The sequence below is a fragment of the Cucumis sativus genome, chromosome 6, assembly GCF_000004075.3.
Source record: "Cucumis sativus cultivar 9930 chromosome 6, Cucumber_9930_V3, whole genome shotgun sequence".
NCBI lineage: Eukaryota > Viridiplantae > Streptophyta > Magnoliopsida > Cucurbitales > Cucurbitaceae > Cucumis > Cucumis sativus.
The window spans coordinates 20,773,874-20,786,454 of NC_026660.2; the positions used below are offsets into that span (position 1 = coordinate 20,773,874).

At 34.7% G+C, this 12,581-nt stretch overlaps 1 protein-coding gene and 1 long non-coding RNA gene across 4 annotated transcripts; both read right to left on the minus strand.

Annotated features, from left to right (window-relative positions):
• Positions 1 to 1,934: 1,934 nt before the first annotated feature.
• Positions 1,935 to 10,089, minus strand: LOC116404414 (NADH dehydrogenase [ubiquinone] 1 alpha subcomplex assembly factor 3-like). Of its 3 annotated transcripts, none has more exons than XR_004217263.1 (6): positions 7,786 to 10,088; positions 7,582 to 7,698; positions 7,449 to 7,483; positions 6,081 to 6,181; positions 4,970 to 5,123; positions 1,935 to 2,667 (listed from the first exon to the last, which is right to left on the minus strand). XR_004217263.1 is itself a non-coding variant. In XM_031886785.1 (5 exons), the coding sequence occupies exons 1-5, from the start codon at positions 7,959 to 7,961 to the stop codon at positions 5,037 to 5,039; spliced, it is 516 nt and encodes a 171-aa protein (XP_031742645.1). In that variant the 5' UTR covers positions 7,962 to 10,089; the 3' UTR covers positions 4,758 to 5,036. The 3 variants fall into 3 exon arrangements, 1 of the variants encoding a protein (XP_031742645.1); XR_004217264.1 differs by lacking the exon at positions 1,935 to 2,667 and adding an exon at positions 4,445 to 4,604 and having other exon boundaries at positions 7,786 to 7,996; XM_031886785.1 differs by lacking the exon at positions 1,935 to 2,667 and having other exon boundaries at positions 4,758 to 5,123; positions 7,786 to 10,089.
• LOC116404415 lies at positions 2,787 to 10,471 on the minus strand. The gene is made up of 2 exons (XR_004217265.1): positions 10,142 to 10,471; positions 2,787 to 3,422 (listed from the first exon to the last, which is right to left on the minus strand). It is a non-coding gene; the product is annotated as an uncharacterized LOC116404415 (long non-coding RNA).
• Positions 10,472 to 12,581: the final 2,110 nt, after the last annotated feature.

A 12,581-nucleotide genomic window follows, 5' to 3' on the forward strand; every position in this document is an offset into this window, starting at 1 on the left:
CTATATAATAGTCTTTCAGTACAATATGGTATCCAGTTACTCCCAAGATTTTCGCATTAATAAATACTAAAACATGTGTTAGCATAGGGTGCCAGCATGCCTAAAAAACCCAAAGCCAAAAGAATAGTTTGGCTGAGGGGTTGGAGCCGAGAATGGGTTTGTGGACTTCAATTAAAGATAGTTTTTCTCTTTTCTCCATTTGAATCACAAATTGATGTCCCCACTTCCTCATGATTGGTGGATCCAATAAATGATATTTTGTTTTGCTCTTTTTTCACCTTTTTCACCGCACGTGTTGTCTCTTTTAAAATGTTGAGGTGGATGCAATATTCATCCGTTCATTTTACAAAAATATCCATAAAATATATACTTTTGAAAAAAAAAAATGTCCATGTTGAATCTTTTGGGTTGATCCGAAAACAACCCTCATCTCAATACAACGGTACACTGTTTAAAAGGGTTTTTAAAAAATATAACAACAGAGTATAACAATTTTGAAAACTGAAAAAACTCACGAGTCTACAATAAAAAATACAAAAAATATCTCAGTCAACAGATTAATTGACCACACAACGATTAATTGACCACATGCGCATGTATAATTCTTTTTTAAAACGATCATGATACACAATCGTATAGATAGTATCAATATGATCGTGTAGTTTCTTTTACGATGAAAAAATGTTTCAAATATAAACAGTCGTGTTAACCACGTAAATCTATCGTGTTAGACTATGGTAAGCGATCGTTTAAATCATATCCATATAATTGTTTAGATGATCGTGTAGTTCTTTTTAAACGATGGAAAAATGACTTTAAAATTTAAATGATCGTGTTGATCACGCTAAACGATCGTATTGACTAGGTAAGCAATCGTTTAGATCATATCAAAATGATATTTAAACGATTTTGATATTCTAAAAGAGAAGTTGGAAGAAAGTAATTAAAGAGGAGATGAAGAAAGAAAGAAAAAAATGAATAAATCGCAAATAAGAAGAAGAAAGAGAATGGACAAATCATCTGCAGTATCAAGGACAAATATAAAAATTTATGAAAATATTTTACCGGCTTGATGGCCGTTCTATTTTTGTTACACAAAGTCTTAAATATTTTAGTGTTTTATTACATTTATGAAAATTAACCCGATTCAAATTAGTAAATAAATGCTTTGTTCTTTTTTAAATAAAGCTTTTATTTACTAATCCATACAAGGATGTTTTTAATTTTTTAGAGCTCAAATTGTCCATTTGAGCTAAAATTTTGACAGTTTGATATAATAAATGTGAACAATTGGGGTTTATTTTGAAGTTGCCTAGGGTAAGGTTACAATGAATAATTGATTGTTACCTTGATTGAGAATTTCTTATTTATTAGCTTAGATTATCGTCTTCGTTTGTGTCGAGATTTATTATCTTAAGATGTCTATCGTGCATGTTTACTTTTTTGTACCCTGTTTGATTATAGTAGAGATTTTGATTTTGATACATGTGATTTCTTACTGTTGGTTTTGGGAAGTTTTTTTCTATGTTCAAATTGTTTGTAATATGGTTGATTATAATTGAAGATTCAACCAACATTGGATATAAAGTATGCCATAAGATGCATGTCCCTCACAGACTTTAACCCAAGTGGGAGATTGTTGAAATTTTTGCCTAAGTCCTAAAGCTAAGCCTCGTAATTAATAATAATTTCATATGCTATATTATATTACCAATTACATTAAAAATATGTGGTTGGCATAGGGCTAGATCATGCATGTTTTAGAAATAACTTAATACGTGTAGGGTGTAGAGTGTATGGATAGGGTGAATTTGTCACACAATCACAAATGTAAAACGAAAAGCATAGACCAACGACTAAAGAAAAATACCAAGGAGAATTAAAGAAAAGGAAAATAAAGCTCTTAAATGTGAAGCTCAACCAAAAGGCACATGTCAAAAATTAAATTATACTTGAATGCATGGTTGATGATACACATTTTTTGTTTTAGCTTTTGCATCATCTTAAAGTAGGAAAAGATAGCACTCATGATTTTGAGAGCATTTATTAAAAAAAATCTTGTCATCTCATCTAAGTCATATTGAATCTTTGATCCTTAGAAAATGGTAGTTATACTTGTGCTTTTGTTGTCATCTCGAAAGGGCATCCACTTATGCGTAACTATTGAGTATTTTCTCCTTGGAATGTTTAAATGATTGCAAGCTTGCCCTAATGATAAAAGTTTGTTTTTTTTTAAGAAGAAGAAGACTGTTAAAACTTAAGTTTTGGTACTTACCCTAATGATGAATGAATGAGTTTCTTTATTTGATGCTTGATTTCAAGTCTGCTTCTTTCTTCGCTTTGGGACGAACAAGAGCTAAGTTGGGGTGTTTGGTAAAAGTGCTAGGTTAAAACTCGGAAGATAGTCGTACTTATGCATCAATTCCCTTTTCCTTGTGTGTGGTAGGAAAGAATGATCTAGGGAAGCCAATGAGTCCAATGGAAATAGAACAAATGGGTCAAACAAAGTTTTCAGTGACAAACTTGTTAATTTTTGCACACCTAACAGTGGCCTAAACGCTTGGTTGATGCCAAACACCAGCATGCAGAAATAGAACAAGCAGCTGCAACGGGTACGAATTTGGAATCAATTAGCCTTGCCAATCGTGTCTTCAATTGGGAAATATCCTGTATGATGCACTGATTAGTAGAAAAAATCAACAAAAATATCACCATGTTGAAGTAAACAACACACAGAGACAAGGTTAAATAAAGGAGAACTGTGAGACGAATAACACATCACGGAGTAACAAGGAATCAGTGATGATCACAACATCTCCAATAAACGATAGAAATGCAACAACAACCATTTGGCAGAGTAACCAAACATGTTATATGCAGAATCCAAAATTTTGAAAGCATAAGGATTTCGACAAATGCTATCCAACAATCATGTTGTGATTCAGTAGAGGAAGCCGAGTAAATACTTGTAGCGTGAGTGATGGGTGTGGCTATAGTAATATATATTATTGGTTTTTTATTTTGCAGCCCGAAGATGGGAACTGTGCATGTTCATCATTGTGGCACTAATGGTCAGAGTTAAGACTGGAGAAAAAATCTGGCGAATGATTTAGGAAGAAATAATAGCATTGTTTGCAGCAGATTTAGAACCATCATTGGATGCATTTCCAATATTTGAAGATCTCGGCTTAGATATATCCAGGTGAATAACCATGCTTCTTAGTTATAACATCCATCGATCTACTGTATGTCCGATCCTTTAATGCCACAATGAGAGCATATAGCTAGGGAGCTGCTGATTCTCCCAATAGGTTTCAACAGACATATTACCTTGAGGGTAACAAATTGGATCTACCATGTAACTCATCCCAAACATTATCGTCCTTAAACTGAACCATTCTACACAACTCTAGCAGCAATTTCTGTGGATACAGAGTTAAGGATCCAGAAGGCCAAGAAACGCAGGAATGGAAGACCAAATATACGAAGAAAAAACATGCAAAAATATTATCTTGATACCATACAATAATATGTTATAGAAAGTTATGATTGATTAATCTGGTACCAATAAGTGTGTATATATATATATATACACACTTGGGAACAAATCATAACACAATTTAGTTGAAACTGATATACAAGAAATAGTGGGAAAACACAATATTAATGAATCACAATACTAAAAGGAAGGTATGAAGGAAGCAGTAAGAGAGCAGAGGGGTTAAAAGATACAGATAGAAGTTGTGTGTTGGCGTTTGTTAGTGTTAGTGATTTAGTTATGGTTTAACTTTTTATTTTAATAATTAATTATTGTTAAGTTATATATATAATCTTCGACAATGTGTGGTGGACATACACGTAAATCATGTTCAAGTAATAATCTAAAACAATATCTTTTACTGAAGAGAAAATTCTAATTTGAAAAAGGTTGATGAAATCTTGGAATGAAATGTAAAGAAAGCCAAGTAAATATTTGAAATTGAAATGCAATTAAAACATAAACTCTTAAGAAATATTAAACTACAAACTCGTTCCTAAGAGAAGTACCTTTTTTAGTTCTTCATTGTTCTTGTAGTAGCATCAAGAAAAAGGTTAACAAAAAAGACATCTTCAAAGAATGAATGAGAGAAATTTTATTGATGAATTTGGAAAGAAATTTACAAAAAATGGATGTATTTAGGATTTAAAGAGGAAGATGAATTACGAAGAAAATACAAAGAAATGGGGATTTATAAAATTTGGGTGAACAAAATCCATAATTTTTTGTTTTGCTTTGTTTGGACTCGTTTTAGCTTAGAATTGAGTAATTTAATTTGCACGATCCTATCAACGGGTAATACTATGAATACGACTCACGTTTTAATTAATTGTTGCAAACAATTTAACCCAAGTTGTTCATGTGTGTGGGAACGTGTGAAAAGTATATTTTATACCCAAAGAGAAATTGAATATTTGGCTTCAATTTAATGTTCCAGTTCTCTAATTGTCAACACTTCAACCTCTAACAAGGTTGCAACAAACATTGGATCCATCGATTTATATCCCGGTGTGTCTCCATCCTCATCACCTCCTTCTTCACCGTCGTTTCCATCGTTGGTTGGCATCTTTCGAAGACATGTTGGTATTCTTAGTATGATTTTGAAATTAAAAGTCTTCTTTTTTAAAGAAATACATATAACACATAAACGATCGTGTAACAAGTATAAACGATCATGTAACAAGTATAAACGATCATGTAACAAGTATAAACGATCATGTAAAAAAACATAAATAATCACATACCAACTTTAAATGATCGTGCAACAAGTCTATACAATCGTGTAATGTATCAGCAATTGTTTATTGTGTCTAGACAATCATGTAAAGTTATTAAGCGATTACTTATGAGATGTTACACGATCCTTTATATTCTCATAACCATATATGAATTTGTGAAAGATCACCTGTGAAGAAAGCATGTAAATCATACCTCAACCAACCTCTGAACCATTTAGAGGCATCCATAACAACAACCGAGTCTGGCTCTGGGCGGTGGGTCATGAAGAAACTCCATAAGGCAGAAGCGCTGCAGCTACAATTCTACCCTCCTCATTTAGGATATTATAAGTTGATGTCGCATTTCTCTGCAAATAACAAAGCTTTGTTAAGGATAAACATGCCAACTCGAACATAGGTCAACTGGTCTATACATGTACTCTCAACCTCCCCAAGGTCTGAGGTTAAAGGTTAAGTGAAAAGTAGTTGTACAAGAAGAGACAGCCCTCTTCCCAAGTAGAGTGCATAATTCTGCCCTATATCTGAAGTACCCTCATTTTTCAAATATCAAATATCGATTAGGTTTGTAGTGTACGGAAATACATAGGATATGAAGAGAATTGCTGGACATGGATGATTTGCCTTGAGAGAAAGAGAGAGTGCAGATAACTACTTGATCTACAGTAACAAATTATCCATCGTGTCAAAAACTAGTTAAATTTAGACAAAATGAGACCATTCGAGATTCCAAACAGCCCACTGTTTAAACTAGCAAGTCCCCGGTTGATCATTGTAATTGGTAATTTACTCAACAACAACCCACTTGTTTCTTTCTTAAGCAAAAGTTGACATATGGCTCTAAAGATAGTTCTTGAACAGTTGAACTTAACATCATTCTCAAATATCACCTATAATTCAGATCCTATTTCCACTACATCATGTGGGTTGGTTTTTTTTTCTTTTCTTTTTATTGATGAAGAAACATGTGGTTTTTAATATCCTACACTAAAAAGTCTTTAATACCCATCTGATCAAGGGATTGTAAGGAAAAGAGGATGTTACTGGTGAATTGATGACACGTTAATTTATCTTATCACAAACTAGACAATACAGTAACCCACTACAATCTCTTTTGACGAGGCTATTATGGTTGGTGGATGTTTTCCCACCTATTTTCTTATCCTAAACAAAGAATATACTGTTTCCCACCAATAGTCACAGACCCATAAGATAGCTCAAAATCTTGATTTTCAGATGCATGAAAAGTAATTATCTTATGGATCAAGACAAATTCGACAAACAACATAATTTCAAACCAAAAGTACCGTGTCTACAGCTTCCAACTTCATGCCAGTGGAACGAATGAACTGCCTCAATTCAGGATTTACTGGTTCAGTATATCTCCCACAGCCAAGTATTAGAATTTCTGACAATAAGAAAGATTTAAAAAAAATTAAAATTAAGAAAATTAATCAGTTGACAGTAGAAATCAACAAAAATGTGCTAGCAAAGAGCAAATATGAACAATACACGGCACTAAGATGATGACGGCAGAGCTCGAAAATAAACAGAATATTTGGTTTACAGGCTAGCTTATGCATTCAACTTTAAATGGAAGTAATCTCTCATGTCAGATTCTAGAAGAATGCCTAAGAAAGAAAACCATAAACCTTGTTAACAGAAACGTACACTTGACATCCTCATCTCAGAATCAGAGAAAGAATAAAGAAACAAGAGTTTAGGTCTTGGGTAATTCATTCAATGGCTGAAAAGTGCAAATCTTTCACATATTCAAGAAGCTTTTAATTGATAAATATTACGAGTCCACTCTAATTATGTTATTCCTCCCTTTCTCAATAACAAATTTACAAATTCTAGATTCATTCTCCCATCTCCTCTATAACATATTACACGTCCCTTACAACATTAGCTAGCTAATGTAAATATCTCATTTGGTCCTCTTCCCTCTTCTAGCATAATCAAAATAGAGAGAGTATCGGGATCGGGAAGGTGTGAATATCGACAGAGGTTAGAAGCTATCACCTAGCTGGATGGAGTATTAAGACCGGTCCGGAGTGCCAAAGAAAGGTATATGGAGGGTAGACTTGCTTATCAGCCGAAAGAGAGAGAAGGAAGAAAAAAACGAGAAAGAGTGAAGAAAAAAAAATCCTCATCATCTTCCTGTTTAAAAGCTTCAGATCCGTCTACATTTTTAACTAGGTACACGAGTCAAATTATCAAAAATCTAATTATTTAAACAGCAAAACTAAGGCATGGTTGTATTGTGGGATACTTCAAAGGAAACAATTAGGCCACAACCTGCACTATCTCACAAGATATCCTCGTCTAAGGCAGACGTGAAAATCTTACCCCACATGTTACAGTATTGAAAGAAGGAAAGGAATGATAAAGTTAAAGTCTTGCTCATGCTCAAGCACAGAAAAACTAGTCCAAGAACCTTACTCGTCCACAGTCGCGGGCCAGCTTGCACTTCACCTCAATAATCTGACAGGACAATACAACTTACCATATAACATTTGGGCACCAATTGCCAAGGAAAATCACAGACGTCCTTTAGTAATAAACACATTTCAATAGAAACGTCAAATCTAGGTATCTTTAGACACTCGTATTAAAACTACTTCAACAATGCCCAATAATTCAACACATTTTCCGAACACAACAGATTTTACCTGGAATAGGGCGCACAATCTGGAAGATAGATAAGCTGCAAAAAAAAAAAAAAAAAAAACATTTCAATCACCAAAAAGAACAAAGGAAGTAAATTGAGTATTGTAAGTTAGGAACAAGAAATGCAAAGCAAACCTATCAGACGTAATTTCCGAAAATTTCTTAGGAGTCCAAGACATCAACAAATTCCCAACACAAAGCAAGCTGCCCTCATAATCCACTCCATTCACAGTGAACCCCGTCTCAGTATACCTTAAATCCCCGCATAAAAGAGTCAAAGATATAAAATTGAGGAAAGAAATCGATGCAAAAGACAAAAAGGAGAAGTTAGGGCAGTACCGTTGAAAACGAAGCTGATCTTCAGGGACATTGTCGATGAGATTGATCTGATCGTAAAGTGAAAAGGCACGTCTCAACGACGGAAGAGGCTGGCTGAAACCAGGCTTCCGGCGATCATTTTTAAGGGTTCTAATTAGATTAGGCAGCGTCGCCACCGCTTTCTGCCTTGCCGCCATTTTTCTCAGGCCCTCTGTCCCCGTCCCGAAGTTTCGCCCCCAAATCCCTTTTTCTCTTTTACTTTTTCTTCTTTAGGACATCAACTTTGATATAATTGCATTTTTCATTTAGTGTTTTGCGAAAGAAATCGAGCAGTAGCTTTGCGAAGAGACGACGTGCGACGGAGAGACCGTATACAGACGGCCGGAGAGTCGCGCGGCAGTGGCAGACAACGGAGGAGAAGGGATCGGTGGACGGCGGTTGTGAGCGGCGGACGTGGCGGTTACTGCTTCACACGGTGGCTCGGCTTCGACGGAAACAGAACAAGACGCGGAAACGGTTTCAGCGGCGGTGAGGCTGTGCACGGCGACGCAAATCTGGACCGGGCAGCGGCGGAAGGGCAACGACGCGGTCTTGCGGTGCAGATCTGGACGGCGGCAGATCTGGACGCGTACGGCTGCTTTGCGAACTGAAGAGAAGAGGAGAAGGGTCGCGGCGCTCGGCTTCAGTAGGGGAGACGCGGCGGTTTGCGGCAGGGCTGCGGACGGAAGAAGAAAATGGAAGGGAAGGGAGGCGACGGTTTGCGGCGGGGCTGCGAACGGGAAGGAGAAGAGGAATGGAGGTCGGTCGGTGGCGGTTTTGCTTCGCGAACGGAGAGAAGGGGAAGGATGGGGCGGCTGGGCTGCGGCGGAAAGAAAGACGGAAGGGAACGGCGGAAGGAAAAGAGAAAAGAGAAGGAAAGGAGAAGGAGACGGTGGAGTCGTCGCGGCGTACGGGAGGAAGGAGAAGAGGCGCGGCGGTTGCGGCTGGGGAGAAGGGGAAGGACGCACGGGGAGGAAGAAGGAAATAGGGAAAAGAAAGAAAAAGGAAAAAGAAAAGAAAAGGAAAAAAGAAAAAAATTTTAACCCTAACATTTTATGACAGTTAATAACTGTCACGAAAAGTGTTTTCCGAAAAATTCCGTCTTTTCCCGCCAAAAACGCGAAATTTTATATTTCGTGACAGTTTTTTTTCTTCCATTCATTTTTTGAGATATATAATTGTCATTGTAGGGTAGTTTTCTTCTAGTGTTTGCTTGATTTCCACCAATTATTTGATATGTTGGCAATGGATGATATCAGATAGCTTTAAGACTATGTCAGTTAGTCTCCACAAATCCTTTCGAGCACCAGTCAGTTATGATTTAAGACGACGTTTATAGGACTTTGAATGTCTGTGTCTCCCTGAGGACTTCTCACCCCTCTCAGAACCCTTTAATTACTTGAGTCATAGTTGGATTTGTATTTGCTTGTTGATCCGTCTGAATAGGTACCTCAGGTCTAGCGGGGATTGTGGTGAACAGATCAAGGAATTTGAGGATTTATGAGTTTCTAAATGACGGTGGTTGTTTGACATCTTATTATGATGAGTATAGCTTCAATTTAACCATTTCTAAATTTTCTTATCACAAGTTAGCTAGTTTTAAATTTTAATTAATTTATAATAGTGGACTAATTTTAGAGCAGTGCCCCCTAATTAAGTAGATGATATATATAGTGGCCTAATAATGGGCCAATGGGATATATATGTAGTCATGCTTTACTACTTTATTTGTTATTCTTTCTGTATTTAGTGGTTTCATTCACATGTAATATATAGGTGTGTTCTGATCATTGCCTATTTATAGCCCAAATTTCAAGTTAAATTATTACTCTTGCGGATCTTAATATGGTATGAGATATTAAAAAATCTCTCTTCCACTTAAAGAGTTGCAACCCTTCCGACTTCCTTCCATGGCAGGTCCTGAAATCCTACTGAGATGACAAATGATCCAAATTAACACCAACCCCTCCTCTTCTTAGGCTAACCAAAGGGCGAATAATTCTTCAGCTCTTGAACAACATTCCAATCATTTGTATAATACAAGCATTGTTCTTGTATCGAATTTTCTCACCGAGATGAACTACACATCTTGGAGTAGTCAAGCCATAAAGTTAGGATTAACCGAGAAGAACAAACTTGGCTTAGGCTTCATCCATGGTTCTATTACTAAATTGTCATTTTTAAAATGATAAGGGACAAAGGAAAGTAGCTAGAGGAGGAGTTCAGAGGTGATAGAACAAATTATTCAGCAACAAATCAGGATAGAGAGGAAGACATTTATTAGAGAATAAATTTGAAAATTAAGATATAGTTTGGAAGGAGATTACATAGTAAATACCTTTTCTTTGTTCAAGTCTTTTACAACTGTACATAATAAAATCTCTTTGCATTCAATCTTCTGAATAAAAAGCCTCTGAGAGAAACAAAGTTGCAAAGTGTATCACAACTACTCCCCTTTCTGAGTTTCTTTTCTCTCCCTTGGCATTTACATTTTCTGTCCTAAAACATTGATGATTGATTGATATCATCTCGCAGCATCTCCCTTTTTCCATCACCACAACTCTTTGGTCTTCTTTATTCTTTATCTCAGGTTCAAAAACCACACTAAAGACTTGTGTGTATATATTCTTTTTGACAACTCACAGTTCCAATATAAGGAAAGAACAAAAGAAAAGGCATATTCTTTTGTTTGTACACAGCCACAGTAAAGTAAAAAGATTGTGCATAAATTACTTTCATACAACAACGCCTTGAAATGTGAGTCTTCTCTTTCATTCTTTATTTGTTTTCAATGTGATAGTACAAAGCTTTTTGAATATAGACAGTTTTTTACTCTGATATATGATGTTCATGAAGAATTGTGCATCTTTTAAGAGAGGTATTTTAGGACATGCATGCCTTAAAAGTTTATTTACTTTTGTCAGTATTGGAGAGGAGAATATAATAATATTGGAGTTGTTCCCTTCATTCCCTCTCCCTTTTTTATATTTTGACACTTGAAGATCGATTTGTGGCAATATGTTTGTTTCAGAATGGTTAATGGCTTGTCCTTTTCGTTTTTCCTTTTCTGTAAGTTTGAACAAGTTCATGTTTGATATTGCAAAATTTCATTATTTTGGAATGGTGTATGCTACTTAATTAAGTTATTTCTTGTGTGATGTATATAAAGTTTAGGTTTGTATTCTTTTCTAACTAAATTCAAGGATGAGATACTTGTTAGGAGAGCAAGCTTGAGGATGGGTTTGATTGATCTTGATGTATAAAATAAATAAATAAAATCATCATTTTAGTTTTATCAAATACAAAAATAAGTAAAAATTAACCATATTATTATATAAATAATTTAGTACTAAAGAAGAACAATGATGATATAAACTGACCAAATATCATATTATTAATTAAATTCCATTTAATAACTTTGATGTAATTAAGTAGGGGCAAATGTTGTCTTTTTACATATATAAATCAAATATGATATAAATACCAAATATCATATGTAATTAACTTTGATGTAAATACCAAATATCATTTATAAATCAAACATTTTTCTTCAATGTTATCGTTGTTATAACATTTTAAGTAGGGGCAATGTTGTCTTTTTACATATTAGGTTTTTCTATCGGGAGACTATTTAAGTCTTGCTATTAGGTTATTGTTTTAAAGAGATCACCATGGATTGAGTTTTAGCCCGATTACAAATTTAACCAGAGAGCTTCTTAAATTTGCAATTTATGTTTGGATCGAGTTGCACACTAGAACATTCAAGTTATTATAGTTTTTTACGAAGAATAATAAAGTAATGTTGTGATAAAAATGGAATAATATAATGCATAGCAAATTATGTGGAAATAAGGACTATATCGTAGTTTTTCTTATCTTAACGTGGAGATTTAGCTACGTTCACCGACTAGGGCGATGAATGAAAAGATACTAGATGATATGAATCCCTATAAGACAAATTTACAAATTGGTGAGATTGTCAGCCAGAGGATCACGCGCCATTCAGAATGTCGCAAGACTACCACTTTAAGAACATCACACGTTTTGCTTCCATACATCAAGCATACACGCATTCAACCAAGAGATAATCAAAGAATTAAGCACTAGAGATTGAATCACATCGTATCAAATCAACATAAATAAAACATCAACACAAGTTCATGAGCTCCATGAAACACGTTTCTTCGAAAACTTCGAGCAAACACTCATACATTGGCAAAATATTAAATATAGAGAACCTATTGTATTAATTAATTAAAATTAAACATGCTTTGAAATTAAATTTTAATTTAAAGAGAAGAACAGAAACTCACACACATTGAAAACTTTGAGTAACGAGGCTTGGGAAACCACACTTTTTTTAGGAATCGACTCAACTTAAAGAGTAGATGATTTTTTCTTTTAAATCAGAAGTTCTACAATAGAAACAACCTAATATTTTAAACATTGATATTCGTATGTCTCTACGTACAGTCTTGGACTTGTAAGAAAAACTTAATTATATAGAATGTTAGTTTATTGAATTTAGGGTTATTAAGAAAAAATTAATAAAATAATAAAAAACACTTATTGAAATTGAAATTGTAATAATATAACATTTTGTTAATAACGGTCAATAAATTACATTTAGTACTATCTACGAGTTTTAGAACATAAAATTCTATCGTAAAGAGATGCTTAATTATATTTGTAATGCATGATTATGAAATTTTGTCTGGTAAGTCACTAGATTAAAATGTTTCAATTTGCACGAGAAAAATCATTTCAAAGGTATTTGG

Coding starts and splice junctions, on each gene's coding strand:
- LOC116404414 (XM_031886785.1), bottom strand. CDS start 7,961: ATGGCGGCAAGGCAGAAAGCGGTGGCGACGCTGCCTAATCTAATTAGA. Junction 7,484..7,581: donor TCGGAAATTACGTCTGATAG/GTTTGCTTTGCA, acceptor TTTTTTTTGCAG/CTTATCTATCTTCCAGATTG. Junction 6,182..7,448: donor GATTGTGCGCCCTATTCCAG/GTAAAATCTGTT, acceptor TCTTATTGTCAG/AAATTCTAATACTTGGCTGT.